This window comes from Camelus ferus, chromosome 33 (genome assembly GCF_009834535.1).
Source record: "Camelus ferus isolate YT-003-E chromosome 33, BCGSAC_Cfer_1.0, whole genome shotgun sequence".
Lineage (NCBI taxonomy): Eukaryota > Metazoa > Chordata > Mammalia > Artiodactyla > Camelidae > Camelus > Camelus ferus.
The window spans coordinates 11,086,064-11,100,750 of NC_045728.1; the positions used below are offsets into that span (position 1 = coordinate 11,086,064).

Below are 14,687 nucleotides of genomic sequence, written 5' to 3' on the forward strand. Positions count from 1 at the left end.
ATGAAGGACTGTTCAGATATCATCCTCTGTGTGGAGGCGGCAGAGCTGAGCAAGGTAAGGGTCACACAGGACCACTCCCACAAGACCCAGCTGCCTGCCTGGGGCTGGCAGGGCCCAGTGAACACACCTACCAGGCAATGTGGCCACCAGCCCTCAGCCCTCAAGTCTCTCCCTTCAGACTGAGTTCTGCAATCCTGCTTTCGAGCCTGAATCAGGGCCTCCTTGCCCTCCACCTGCCTTCCAGGAGGCCGCCAACTGCAGCATCCGAGCTCCCTGGCACGGTAACCATCTGAGAGGGTGACCTGGGGGCTGGACAGAAAGGCCCAGGAGCCAAGGGCTGTGTGAGAGATGCCCAAGGGAAAGGGCGCTCAAAACCCCACCACCCCTGCCCACAGGTCGGCGTCCCCGAGGGCTGCAGCCAGACTGCCACTTCTCCTGGCTGTGTGTCCTCCTGCTGGCTGGCCTGCTGCTCCTGCTGCTCGGGCTGCTGGTGGCCATCATCTTGGCCCGTAAGTACCCAAGGCCTGCTTGGAAGAAGGGCTTTGGAATGTGACTCCAAGAGCTATGCTACCCATCCCCCCCAAAAAAGATCCATCTCCTCTGATTCCCACTCCCCCATCTCCTGCCTCCAGAATTGCAGGCAACACCCCCAACCGGGGCCTCCTATCATCCACTGCCTTCCCGAGGCCTTGCCACCACTGGCACCACCCCCACTACCATCTTTCAAGCAACTGGGACCCCTAAAGGGCCACAGGAGTCAGGCGTGAGCCCCAAGCCCCAGTCCAGTGAGTGCTAAGGGCAGATCTTCCTGGAAAAGTTCCCATGATGGCAGGAGGGGATGGGGTGGGCCAGGAAAAGGGACCTTGGGAAAAAAAGGATCTCTTTCCTTTTGACCTCTAAACTCTAACCTCCATCTCTGCAGCCTGTGGGGGCCTCCTTCCTGGCCCAAGGGGCTTCTTCAGCAGCCCCAACTACCCAGACCCTTACCCACCCAACACCCACTGCGTGTGGCATATCCAGGTGGCCACAGACCATGCAATACAGCTCAAGATTGAAGCTCTCAGCATGGAGAGTGTGGCCTCTTGTCTTTTTGATCGCTTGGAAATATCCCCTGAGCCTGAAGGCCCTCTCCTCAGGTGGGTCCCTCTGCCCCCAGGAGATTCCACCCCTCACCCTGCCCTGAACCGCTGTCTGGAGAGCAGAACCACGGAGATGTGGTGGGAAAGGTTTGACTGGGAAGAAACAGAGACATGTGACCTCTGGGCCCAGCTCTGCCACTATCTTGCTATATGATCTTGGGAAGGTGACTTCCCCTCTCTGACCTCAGTTTCCAAATCTGTAAATTGGAGCTCCCACCTGTAATTTCCATGAATAAATGCTTCAAGGATGGATGTGCAGGTGCCAAGAAGGTCAGAGCTCCGCTGGAAACGAAAGGAACCTATTTGACACATTGTCACCAGCTTGGGGCTTGAGGAGGGAGGACCGCATGGCCCAGGCAGGCTCTACTCTGGCTGGGCCTGAGCTCTGAGCCTCCATCACCCCCAACCTGGCTTCTTGCAGAGTGTGTGGGAGGGTGCCTCCCCCCACACTCAACACCAATGCCAGCCACCTCCGGGTGGCCTTCGTCTCTGATAGCAGCGTGGAAGGATCTGGCTTCCATGCCTGGTACCAGGCTGTGGCCCCCGGGTATGGTGAGTAATTTCCCACCGTGTCCCCAGCTACCCATCAAACTCCCACTTCCCTCCCCTTCAGCCATTCCCAGCACCGGCGAAAGGGGTAGAGACTTGGGGTTCTGAATCCAGATGCCCACCCCCAGGGAGCTGTGCCCACGACGAGTTCCCCTGTGACCAGCTCGTCTGCCTGCTACCTGACTCAGTGTGCGATGGTTTTGCCAACTGCGCTGATGGCAGTGATGAGACCAACTGCAGTGCCAAGTTCTCGGGTACGGGCCCCGCCAGCCTCAGGGCGGGTACTGTCTTCAGGCCTCTGATCCAGATTTAGGCTGGCCTCCCCAAGCCTGGCTCAGCACCAAAGCTGCCTGGTCATTCTTCTGGCCCAGAACTTGTGTCCCCACGGTCATGGCCAAAACTCCTCTGCCAGCACTGCTGGCCCTAATGGGCCAAGGCACAGACCCTGGCAAATCCATGAACCCCTCTTCCTCTCTCCAGGGTGTGGGGGGAATCTGACTGGGCTCCAGGGCACTTTCTCTGCTCCCAGCTACCTGCAGCAGTACCGTCACCAACAGGTAAGCCAGCACTCCACGGAGAGGGTGGTGTGGCACACGCGGGCACACCTGAGCTTCCGGTTAGCATGATTGAGAACAGCAGAGCAGATACTGCCTTGTACCTGGGAAGGTCAGAGATCAAGTAGGCAGGAAGGAAACATTATTAAGTGCTTACTAGGGACCCAGATTATCTCTGAGACCAGGCAAGTTAAATGGTCTTTCAATGATGAGAGCAGTGTGGGCAGAGCCCACCCACTCCCTACCCAGCCTGTAGCAGGTGGGGAAGCCCATCTGGAGCTCAGCCTGGGTGCCCAGATTGGGACAGAAGGAGGAATCCATAAATTACTTCGTCTGTGCCCTCCCCCAGCTTTGCACCTGGCATATTTCGGTGCCCACTGGACATGGCCTGGAACTGCTGTTCCACAACTTCAGCCTGGAAGCTCAGGATGAATGCAAGTTTGACTACGTGGAGGTGTATGAGACCAGCAAGTCAGGGGCTCTCAGCCTCCTGGGCAGGTATCGGCAGAGCCAGTGGGAGGAGCCGAGGACAAACTCCATCCTCCATGGCCTGCAGTCAAGGCTTCCTACAAATTAGCCCAATCATGCTCTAGTTTCCTTGTCTTTTTCTGCTCCAACCTGGAGGTCTCCTCACTGTGACCCTAGAAAAGGCTTGTCCTTCCTCACCTATGTACCTGTATCCCTTACATCGCCTTTTCCGGAAGGCCCTTCCCTGGCCTCTCCCCAACCCAGGTCAATTTCCACTTCCCCCAGAACCTGCGCTGATTTTCCCCAGCTTGAAGTGGCTCAGGTTCAAGCAGTTTGTTTAGTACTTTGTCTACTGAATATGTGTGTCTTCCTCACTAGACCCTAAGTCCCATGAGTCAGCAAGCATGCCTCCCATCCCCTCTGGCATCGCCCAGAGCACCCAGCTCCATGGAGGCCTGCGGGAGGCCTTGTGTACACTCGGGCAGCCAAGGGGCCCCTCGGTCACCCAAAGGACTGCTATCTGCTTTGGGCAGGTTCTGTGGGGCAGAGCCACCCCCCCACCTCATCTCCTCGCACCACCAGCTGGCCGTGCTTTTTAGGACAGATCATGGCATCAGCAGCGGCGGGTTCTCAGCCACCTACCGGGCCCTCAATGCCACAGAGAGTAGGTGGCCCTGGGCAAGGGGTCTGGGCCGTAGAGGCACCTCCAGGAGAACTGGAAAGGGCTCTGGACCCTGGTCAGGGCACCGTGAAGGCAGTGGGGGTACAGGCATGTCCCTGGGCACTGCTATGCCCCCTGTGCCCGCAGACCCCTGTGGACCCAGAGAGTTCTCCTGCGGGGACGAAGGGTGTAAGAGTCTGCAGTGGATGTGTGGCATGTGGAGAGACTGCGCAGAGAGCAGTGATAACAACTGCAGCAGCCCCCTGTTCCCACCCCTAGGTGAGAAGCCTGCCCCAGGTGAGGCTCCGCGGGCAGCAGCTGGCAGGCCTGGGCAGGCTGGGTGCCCATCCATAGCAACCCTGCTGGCACACTTCATAACACCCGTCCCGATCCTCTCTGCTGGGGGTGGGGGCCCCCTATCCAGACTCCGGACCACTTCACCAAATCCCAGAGGGACCCCCACCTGGTGGTGGCAATGGTACTTAATGACATCCCCAAGGGAAATGGGAATCTGGGAGTCGATGGTTGGGGCTTCAAGAACGAGTCCAGCTTTGTCACACAGAAAGCCTTGTCTCCAGGGCCCACCTCAACTGACGTGGGTGAGAGCAGGGGAGTTTCTTCCGGATGCCCAGTGGTCCTGCCAGTGCTGGTGCCCCCCCCAAGATCAAAGAGGTGTCTGCATGATGCCCGGGGCTGGCAAATGTTACTTAGAGCAGGCTCTCGAGGAGAACAGGAATCCTCGATACGTGTAAAGCATCTTTCCATTTATCTCCTTTGATTCTCACAGACACTCCCATCTGACCCATACAGAGCAATTAGGTGACTTGTCCCAGGTCACACAACCAGTGACTGTTCCCCCAGTGACACTCCCCTCCCACCCCTGCAGAGTTGGCCTGTGAGCCTGTCCAGGTGGAGATGTGCATCGGTCTGAGCTACAATACCACGGCCTTCCCTAACATCTGGGTGGGCATGGCCACCCAGGAGGAGGTGGTGGAGGTCCTCAGAGGTTACAAGGTGCGCCAGGCAAAGTTAAGGAGGGACCCCCAGGAAGGGGAGGGAGCCTGCAGTGTGGGATGCCTGAGGGCTGATCTCCTCCTTCCACAGAGCCTGACCAGTCTGCCCTGCTACCAGAATTTCCGGAGGCTCCTTTGCGGGCTGCTTGTGCCCCACTGCACCCCGCTAGGCAGTGTCCTTCCCCCTTGCCGCTCTGTCTGCCAGGAGGCAGAACGCCAGTGCCAGTCTGGCCTGGCACTACTGGGCACCCCCTGGCCCTTCAACTGCAACAGGCTGCCTGAGGCAGCTGGCCTGGAGGCTTGTGCTCAGCCCTGACTCTTAAGCGGGCCCCTGCCCTCTGCTGCCCAGCCTCCTTTGCCCATCAGGGCAGGCAGGCAGGGGAAGCAAAGGAAGGGGGCCAGCGTAGGACTCTGCCCATCCCCTCTGGGTCCTCCCAGGGAGGGAAAGAGAAGTCCTCAATGGGGCTAATCGGACCCTCCCACCCTCCCGGATTTTTCCCTATCCCTTTACTTGCCCCAGCTGTTGCAAACAGCTGGCCTGACTCCACGCAGTACCACTGACAATCTGGACTGCTTCTCACCCAAGCCTCTGACCCTGATTTCCTATTTTCTGCCTTCCCCATCTCCATTTCTTTTTTAAGGTTCTCTACCACCCACCTTCTTTCTCATCTACTCAACAAAAATGTACTAAGTGCCTACTCGTGTGGCAGGCCCTGTTCTAAGCCCCAGGGATCTAGTTGTCTACTGCATCTAGAACTCTCCACCCTCAGTTCTCAGCTATTTCTCCTGAACTACAGCGTTGTCCTCGGTCTCTGTCAAGATACCATCCGTCCTTTTAGCTCCTTGGAGCTGTAGATGCCCTAAGCATGTCTCTCACGGTTCTGCCTCTCTGTGCCCGGCTCAAATCTCTCTCTCCCTCCTTTCTCCCTCAAACTTTGGCCGGCTGCCGGCCGACACCACGAGTTATTTCCCTGCTATTTCCCAGCCCGGGCTCTTGGCCCCTGAACAACTGGTTTCCTCTTGGAGTCTGGGAGGAGCAGAGAGAAGCCGGCAAGGAAAGAACCAGGATCAGGGGGACGCCGAGGGCAAGGGGCGCCGGGCGGGAGAGAAGCGCAGGGAAGGCAGCAGGGGTCAAGCAGAGGGTCCAGAGTGGCAAGCGTCCCGAAGGAGGCCAGAGAGAAGCGAGCAGCCCCTCAGAGCCAGGAGAAAGGGTGAGTCTGGCCGAGGGGGGAGGGGCGGGGAAAGAGGGAGGGGGAGGGGCTGTGGGAAAGACTGGGCGCCAGCCTGGGTTGGGGGGGAGGGAGGGCCGGCCTCCCCGTTCCTCTGCGCTGGGCTCTCAGGGTTCCCGGGTCTAGGGGGCACCCCCTTCTTCGTTCCCCCGCGGCCGCTCAGCCTCAGTCAGGGGCAGGGCAGTGGGGTGGAGACCTAGCCGGCAGCGCCGGGGCGGGAAGCGAGGCAGGTCCCAGGATTCTGGGTCCCGACTCTTGTCCTGCCCGGCCCACAGACGACCAGAGGCACCCGGCGTCCGGGCTCCGCGTGCCAGCGCCATGAGGCCGCTCCTCGCCCTGCTGCTCCTGGGCCTGGCGGCCGGCTCTCCCCCGCTGGACGACAACAAGATCCCCAGCCTGTGCCCGGGGCACCCCGGCCTTCCCGGCACGCCGGGCCACCACGGCAGCCAGGGCCTGCCCGGCCGCGACGGCCGCGACGGCCGAGACGGCGCGCCTGGGCCTCCGGGAGAGAAAGGAGAGGGCGGGAGGCCGGGTAAGAGGCGCCTCCGCGGCGATCCGTGGGGACGGACGTCCGAGCTAGCGCGGCCCTGCTCCCGCTCCCTGCGGCTCCAGGCTCCCGCCAGGGGGCGCCGCTCCTGTCCCCGCCCGACCCCGTCGGCTCCGGGAGCCGGGAGAGGAGAGAGTGACTCAGCGACAGGAGCCAGAACCCCTGGGACCCTCAGATCTGCCCCCAAGCCCTGCAGGAAGCAGGGAGGGGGCCCTGGCCGGAAGGGTGGGCTGAGAAACCGAGGGAGGATGAAGGAGGACCGCGGCGGGCTCACCCTAACCGCTCACTTTCCACCCCCGCAGGCCTCCCGGGGCCTCGTGGGGAGCCCGGGCCAAGAGGAGAGGCGGGCCCCATGGGGGCGACCGGGCCTGCGGGCGAGTGCTCGGTGCCTCCGCGCTCCGCCTTCAGCGCCAAGCGCTCCGAAAGCCGGGTGCCCCCGCCGTCGGACGCGCCCCTACCCTTCGACCGAGTACTGGTGAACGAGCAGGGACATTACGACGCCACCACCGGCAAATTCACCTGCCAGGTGCCTGGAGTCTACTACTTCGCCGTCCACGCCACCGTGTACCGGGCTAGCCTGCAGTTCGATCTGGTCAAGAATGGCGAGTCCATTGCCTCTTTCTTCCAGTTCTTTGGGGGGTGGCCCAAGCCAGCCTCGCTCTCCGGGGGCGCCATGGTGAGGTTGGAGCCTGAGGACCAGGTGTGGGTACAGGTGGGAGTGGGTGATTATATTGGCATATATGCCAGCATCAAGACAGACAGCACCTTCTCTGGATTTCTAGTGTATTCTGACTGGCACAACTCCCCTGTCTTCGCTTGATACCCACTGGAAAATGAGCGCATGCTCTCTCACTCCTAGGAGAAGAGAGTGTGACATTGATGGCCACATAATCCGGGAGGGCTGGCCCCCCTGGAATGTTGTGAATGACTGCGGAGGTGGGGTGGGGCTTCTCCATTCTGCTGCCGACAGGGAATGAGGACAGAGGCTGAGATCAGGGCTGGCAGCGTGGGGCAGTGGCTGGATTTCTGCCCTAGACCAAAGGAGAGCGCTGTGCTGGCAGGTGTGGGTCCCTCCAGTTGCTCTGACCCAGGACCCCAAGGTGGGGTATTGTTTCCTGGTCCTCTGCTTCTTTGAGTCCTCTCTTATCCCTCCTGCTCCTGGGCCCTTTTCTCAGAGATTATTCAATAAATCTTTAATTAAAAAAAAAAAGCCCTCCTATTGGCTTCAGCTTTTCCTCTTTAATGGTGGGGATGCCCTGATTCCGAGGATGGGAGGAAAGGGGAAGAGGGAGGAGGGAAAGGGCACTTAGGCAGAAGGGAGGTCTCTTAGGCTGGATGAAGCTATGGGGCAGGAGATACAGGGAGCAGGTTCAGGTGAAGGAGAGGTTACTTTACAGAGCTGACACCTAAGCTATGTAGGTTGTGAACAGGAGTGCCCTGCCGAGGAGTGCCCTGGTGTGGGGCTCTGGCCACCCAGAGGAAGCAGCACATTTTTCTAACTCAAAGATCTCATATGAATTGGATGGAACTTCACCACACACCCTCCTGCCCTGACCGACAAAAAAGAGCCTGGTATTTTCATTCATGACTGTTCTGGCTGCTTGCCTGTCCCTAGATGACTGGAGAGCTGTTTCTCTGTCCCTCATGCCAGGGGAGCAGAGTGTCCTTGGGTGTCAAGATACAGTATTTCCGCGGTGGCCACAAGGGGGCGCCCCAGCCCCGGAATGCAGCAACGACCCTAAGTAGCCTGCACTACCAGCCTGCTTAGGGGGAGGAAGGGTAGAGGTCTGCCAATAGGATTCCAGATGGGGGTGGAGGAAAAAAATGGTCCTTTGCTCCCAGCTCAGGAAGTTTATCTTCCCTCATAAAATGTTTATCCTCACATTAAACAGAGACTGGAAGGAGCCAAGCCTCCCCTTGATCAGCAGCTTCTCCAGGGTTGGGGGAAGGGGAACAAAAGCCCTTCCTCGGGCCTCCCAACTCCAAGGTTGATGTGCGGAACGCTTCCCCACTGAGCTGGGCCTCGCCTCGAAGTCTGAGGCTAGCCACAAAGCCCCTTCAAGACTACCCTCCTCTGACCTGCAGCAGCCAGCGCCTGCTCCACCCCCAACCCAATGACTAACAAACCAAATCGGGGCTTGCCAGCTCCACAATCAGCGCAGGCTCTCAACCCGAGAGAAAGTGGAGAGAAAGTGGAGGTGCCTCTCCTCAGAGTTTCTTCCTGGCCTACCCCTTTCTCTCTTACTCTTCCTTCCAGAAGGCTGTCCTTGGCATATGCTCCTAGATTTAACATACAATTATGGGATGGTGTATCTCCCCAACCCCCGCTCTTTTGCTGGTCACGTGAGGGTGGATGTGACTGATGGGGAGTGGGCCAGGTAAGTGAGCTAGAGATAGGCCTCAGCTGTCCTGGGCTTCAGCCATCCACCAGGAGGTCCCACAGCCATACTCCAGCCTCCCACAGCATCCCTCCACGCCAAGAGACACAAAGACAAGCACTAACTCCTCCAGGGATCTGAGGGGAGACTTGACTTCAGGCAGCAGGAACCCCAAGTTTCCTCCTGGGATGAGTGGCACCAGAGGAAAAGCTCGGGGGCTGACTACAGGGGGAGAAGGTTCACCCTCTTCTCTACTAGGCTTAGTTCTGGCAAAACAGAAACGAGTTTTTCCAAAAGCCGTGCACATGAGGGCACAAACTGGAGGGGTGTGAAAGCGAATCCAGCCACTCTTGGCATGGGCTCTCCCCAATGCACAGCACCCCCACCCTATCCTATCTCTTCCCCCACCAGGTCCCCCACCGACCACACCTGTGACTCCAGCAGGACTGGAAGACACTGCAGTCGCATCAGTTCCCCTGACCAACTGCTCACCCTTGTAAGGATGCACAGAGGCCCTCAGAGCTGTAACAGGACTTTATTCCCTGGAACCTGGGCCAGACAGACCCCTTAGGAAGCTGCACGCCCCTACACCCTGGCCTCTTCTGTTTTTGGACCCTAGTGCAATGTGCAGTCTGCCTTCCCCAGTGCCAAGGAGAGACTAACAGAAGTAGAACACCACTTTTCTCTGTGATGTGCGGAGTGAAGGGGATATGAGTAGAAATCTGCTATCCCTCCTGAGGCTCCCAGTGGTGCTGGGGTGCCAGAGGGTACATGGTCCCAAAGCCAGGTGCAAACACACACACACATCCCCGGGGGTTAACTCTTGATCCCAGCTGTTGGATCAGGTTGGGAGGGGGCCTCATAAGATCATGACAGCTACAAGTGGTAGCTTTAAGGGCACCTAAGATACTACCCCCCAAAGCCTGCCAGGGCACAGCGGCTCCAGCTAGAAGCAAACGTTCAAGATCATTCCAAGGCCTTAGGGTTGCCAAAACACGCAAATGACACTGATACGTATGGCTGCAGAAGCTGGGGAGGAAGTGAGGAGGGAGTAGGGAGAGAACCTACAAATCCCCAACAGAAACACCAAAAGCAGAGAAGAGGAGCCCCAGACACTTGCATCTGGCTAGGCCCTGGCAAGCTGAAGGGGAGTCCAGAGTCTCACACTGAGTGGTGAGACACACTCACCACACTCAGCATCACGGGGACCCGCCAGGTAAGGAAAAGCTGTTACCCTGCCCCCATCCAAGTCACAGTCTTCCAGGGTTTCCCATCTCAGTGACCTGGATGTATGGCTTCAGGTTCGGCAGAGGGCAGGAGGGGATTCAGTCTGGGACCCAGAGATCGGGTGTTAATGCTGTCCTCGCGCAGGTGGCTGCGTGGAGCGTGGAGGGGTGGGCAGACAGGGAGGGAGCCTTCAGAGGTAGACGTTGAGGGTCTGCAGAATGCCCCGGCGACAGAGTGGGCAGTTGCGGTGGTAGACAGGGTGGCGCATTAGGATTTCGGTGCAGGCCTGGCACAGGCACAGGTGCCGACAAGGCAGAAGCAGCACCGTCTTGCTCTGGTCCTGGCAGATGACGCACTTCTTCCGCTCCTCTTGCTCCTTCAGCAACTTCCATGGGTCTTGCCCAGCTACAGGCTCCTCCACATTGAGCCTCTCCCGGCCTCGGGCAGCTGTCACCCTGGCCATCCTGACTGCCTCCTCTTCTGCCTCTGATCTGGGCCCTGCTTCAGGAAAAGTGTCCTGTCGCCAGGTCCTGGCTGAGGGCACCCTCCTAGGGCCACCCTGGGGGGCCCCAGGTGCCCCTCCCCGGTTTGGCCAGCTCGCCAGCTGCAGGCTTCGGCTCCAGATGTGGCGCCAGGCCTCCAGGCCCAGTGCTAGACGAGACAGCCGTACAACATCCTCTCTGAGTCGGTGGTAGGATGGCCGGGCGTGGAGCTGACTGAGCACCCGGGTGGCCAGCCTCAGGGTGAGGTCCGGGTGCAACACAATCACCGTCAGTGCCAGCACACAAGCCAGCAGCGCTAGGCCAGTGAGATTGACAAGCACAAAGCTGGCCAGGAGGTGGGCAGCTGAGGCCAGGAGCTCCAGTACTAGCTGGCAGGGGGTCCAAAGGAGAATGGACATGGCCACAGCACTGCTGGAAATGTGGGCTAGGAAGGCAGCCACCACATCCGTCATTCTCCACAGCGGCCCCATCACTGCATCCCATAGGGCCAGCACCAGGGAGAAGAGGTTCTGAGTGCCAATAAGGCAGATGTTGACCAGGCTATTGATCACATAGGCCACTAGGCTCATGGTAATGGCACAGATGTCACAGGCCTGCCGCAGCAAAGCATGGCCATTGGAGACCATATTGAGGACGCCCCGGTGCAGGATCTCCCGGCTCCTAAGCGCCCCATGAGAGGCCAGGTGCCCCAGGAGCTTTAAGCTCTCCAGACCAGAATAGCAGCTGTATAGTATGGTACACAAGGCCTGCAAGCCCCCAAAGGTGAACCGGACCACGGCTTCAATCAAGGCCAGCAGTGAAAACAAGACTCCGCGGCCCAAGTGCAGAAGACTAGTCAGTACCGTGTGTGGCAGGTTGTAGATGAAGGCCAGGAGCCAGGCCAGGGAAGCCAGGAGGGAGGACACCAGCAGGAAGTTGAGGTCCAACACCAAGGTCAGCACATCCAGCAACAGGCCCACCCCATTCACTACCAAATACACAGCTTCCATGATAGTGCTATGGAGGTTAATCCAAAAGGAAGTCTGGCTCCCAGTTGAGGGGGGGTCTCAGAACTGTCAATATTTGGGGAGTTCAGGAATTAATTTGGAAGAGAAGTGAGCAGGCTCCAATCCAGGGAGAATCTGAGGAAGTGGGTTGGAAGGAAGTGGAGTCTCAGGTGAGGGAAAGGGAGCCAGGTGCCGGTCCAGGAGTCCCGGTTTTGAAGGCGGGCTGTTTGGGAGGAAAGAGGCCAAACATTTCCAAAGTGGAGGTGATCCCGGGCTGGAAGAGAAACCTCAGCTTTGAAGGCCTGGTGGTGACGTACCACGGCCGGGCAACGAGTCAGACCCAGGAGACCGGGAACGGAAGGGATCGGGCCAGGCCGGGGCCGGGTGGGGGTGGCGCAGGCTGGGCGCAGGCTCGCAGTCCAGCTACGCAGGTGCCCCTGTCCCCGCCCGGCCCCCGTCCTCTGCGCTCGCGGCGATTTGCGCCCAAAGGGGCAGTGGGGAAGGGAGCGAGCCTCAGCAAACCCCCGGCGCGGCCTCTACTTCGCTGGGCGCCGCCATCTTGTGCGCGAAAGGGAGGGGCAAGAGGCGTGACATGGAGGGAGGGACGAAGAACTCTGGCCAATCGGTGAGGTCCAACCACAGGCAATGTCGAGCACTCACTGGTCCGTTTGAACGGCGCCCAAACTACTTAGTACTTTACAAAGGGAGGGGCGGGAACAGCTTAAAATCCCCGCCCCCTTGAGGCGGGGATTGGCCAGTTGATGGGCAGAGGCAGAATACGCCCCCCAGCCCCGCCTCCTAAAGGAGCAGGCTTTTGGACTGGGCTAATACCGGGGCTGCTTTTTCTCTTGGCCTCGGGGCTTGATCTTTTCAGGTGCAGGTTGGCAGGTCACTGTCTCTGACCTGGGTTCTGGGACTGCACCGTCTGGGCAGCCTCAGACTTGCTCCCTCGTCTTCTTCCATTCATTCATTACTCTATAGTTTACTGAGCCTCTACAAATGCGTTGGGGATATAAAAAATATTTAAGTTGTGCCTGCTCACAAGCAATTCATAAGGGGAAACAGATTGTGACAGAGGATTCCCAAGCTGCTATTTCCAAACAGTTTCCTCAAGCTCTATTCAAGATTTTCTCAGGACGTTTGAGCATCCTTAGCAGATTACCTCACTGTCGGTGAGAAAATGAGGTCACAGTATGGAAACAGCTCACCCTCCCAGCCCAGGCCCTATTCATTTGTCTACTTGAACACTCTAGTTAGATATCTACACCTGGGTGGCTTTAGTAGGCTCCTCAAAAATGTAGCCTTTAATACTCAAATAATATTCAAAATACATAAGATATTAATCCCAAATATATTGAGAAGCCTGGTGTTCTCTATGAAGGCCAAGGATACTTGGGGGTCTTATCCTTCCCCTGGCCACCATTGCTTTAGTTTCCTACTTGCATTCGTTGGCAGGAAAAAGAAAAAAGAACAATATGAGAGTTGTCAGTTCTATTTGGGGGCAAAATGAAGACTTTAGCTGGGAAGACAGCCTTTCAGGTAGCTCTGAGGAACTGCTCCAAAGATAGAAGGGGGGTGGTCAATATATATGTGATTTTGGTGAAGGAGGATACATGCAATCAAGCACATATTTCGGCAGAAGATTGCTGCTGGTCACAAGAAGGTTGCTGCTAGTCACAAGGAGCAGATGTCTCTGTTAATGATTTTAGTGCTTTTCTGCATTTGAGAAGATGCAAGAAATTGGGCTCATAAAATCTTCTTCTGAAAATATGTAACTATCTGAAGGCCTGTTCTACCAGTTTTTCCCAGAGCACACAGTGCTTTATTCCTGATCTCCATCCTGAATGCCTGTCAGGGTGTGTGGAAGGTCAGTGACTACAATGGCTTGTGACAATTTTTAGTTGGCACCTTGAATTCTTGATCTCCACTCTGGCCTGGATTCCTGAAAGTGTCTGTCCCCATTCACCCCACCCTGAACACTGCCTGAATCCTTCATTCCCCAAAGCACCACCGCACCACTGATACAAAGCTGAGGTATGTGCACACCTTTACTCCGATAGGGGGCTCCCAGTAGGGGTTACACTATAGTGCAGGGCACGGACTGCCATTTCTCAAACCCTACTGGTTTTCCCCCAGCCTTTCTCACTCACATCTGTCAGACTTCGACTTAATGTATTTTCTGAGACATGTTTTCCCTTTCTCTTCCTGTTCCTACTGAGATTTCCCCTCTCCCTTTCTCTAGTCATCAGACTCCAACTTTCCATTGTTATTTGAGTTTACAAAACAGTCTGGTTCTGTCCCCAACCCCCTCTAAGCTCTAGCCACAAAAAGCTAATAACCTCTCTAAACAAAGGAGAATAATATAAAGATTTGTTTAATCTCCTGCCCAGATCACAGTCCACTGTGGTTATTGTTGCTGGTTGTTTTTGTTGTCCCACTGTGCATTTACCCCAGTTTCAACTCTTGGAGGACATACCCGCCTCCTCTTCAAGATTCTTGATCCCATTACCCATAACCTGTCCTCTTCAGAAATCTTACTTGTCCAGTGAACAAGGATAAATGTTCTTAACCTATCTTCCTGCAGCTCTTGACACCAGTGGCCACTTCCTCCACCCTTGGCCCCTGGACATTACCCTCTCCTGTATTCCTTCTGTCTCCACCAGGACCGACTCTCACCTCTGCATCATGATTTCCAAATCTATGTCTTCAGCCTGAATCTCTCTTTCAAAGTTCAGGTTCCAACTGCTTTCCTGGCCATGGACAGCACCTGGATATCCCACTGGTGCTCCAAACTCAACGTGTCCAAAATCAAACTCAGCATATTTGCTGGGCCTGCACTGTGTGTAATTAACCAGCCAGCTTTCCACACCAGGAAAGACCTTGGAGTTGGCAGGATCCTCTGACCCAATATTTCCATTAGTTTGGGACCAAGGCCTCCCCTTTGAGTGATCTGAGACATATTTAGCCAAAGCCAGCTTTAAAAAGCCACAACCTTTGATTCAGCAGGCATTCCAGCTGTGGGCAGGCAGAGGTTACCTGTGGGCAAAATTCTTGTGACAAATAAATTACTACAAAATGCTCTCCATTCTTAAGCTAGAAATATAATGGCTGAAACTACCACGTGACCTCAATGAAAAAGAAGTGCTCAGATGCTCTTCCCATCACTCTCCTTGGAGAAGCCAAGGCAATTCCTGGTGCTGAGAGGTTGTAAACACTCCCATTGTGGTGATCATGAATGTTATGGTTTGATTTGGACCCAAGCAGTATCTCTAATGACTTGGTAATGTTTCTTTCTCCTCCAGGACTGTGTTTCAGATAAGAGCTGGTTCAAAATTGCTGTTGCCAAAGCAGGGGTCCTCCTCTATTCAGATTTTGGAGAAGGAAGATTGGAGAGTGTTGGTGAAGAGAACCAACACCAACTGACTTTATTTCG

At 56.7% G+C, this 14,687-nt stretch overlaps 3 protein-coding genes across 3 annotated transcripts; 2 read left to right on the forward strand and 1 right to left on the reverse strand.

Annotated features, from left to right (window-relative positions):
• Window positions 1-4,700, forward strand: MFRP (membrane frizzled-related protein). The gene is made up of 12 exons (XM_032472597.1): window positions 1-54; window positions 179-281; window positions 396-509; window positions 633-785; window positions 923-1,136; window positions 1,561-1,691; window positions 1,817-1,942; window positions 2,169-2,245; window positions 2,592-2,740; window positions 3,244-3,650; window positions 4,258-4,385; window positions 4,476-4,700. The coding sequence occupies exons 1-12, from the start codon at window positions 1-3 to the stop codon at window positions 4,698-4,700; spliced, it is 1,881 nt and encodes a 626-aa protein (XP_032328488.1).
• A 685-nt stretch (window positions 4,701-5,385) lies between these two features.
• Window positions 5,386-7,370, forward strand: C1QTNF5 (C1q and TNF related 5). Its single transcript, XM_032472595.1, has 3 exons — window positions 5,386-5,595; window positions 5,889-6,145; window positions 6,463-7,370. Exons 2-3 carry the CDS (start codon window positions 5,932-5,934, stop codon window positions 6,978-6,980), a joined length of 732 nt encoding a protein of 243 aa, XP_032328486.1. The 5' UTR covers window positions 5,386-5,595; window positions 5,889-5,931; the 3' UTR covers window positions 6,981-7,370.
• Window positions 7,371-9,054: 1,684 nt separating this feature from the next.
• RNF26 (ring finger protein 26) lies at window positions 9,055-14,527 on the reverse strand. Its single transcript, XM_006175290.3, has one exon. The coding sequence runs from the start codon at window positions 11,255-11,257 to the stop codon at window positions 9,956-9,958; it is 1,302 nt and encodes a 433-aa protein (XP_006175352.1). The 5' UTR covers window positions 11,258-14,527; the 3' UTR covers window positions 9,055-9,955.
• Window positions 14,528-14,687: the final 160 nt, after the last annotated feature.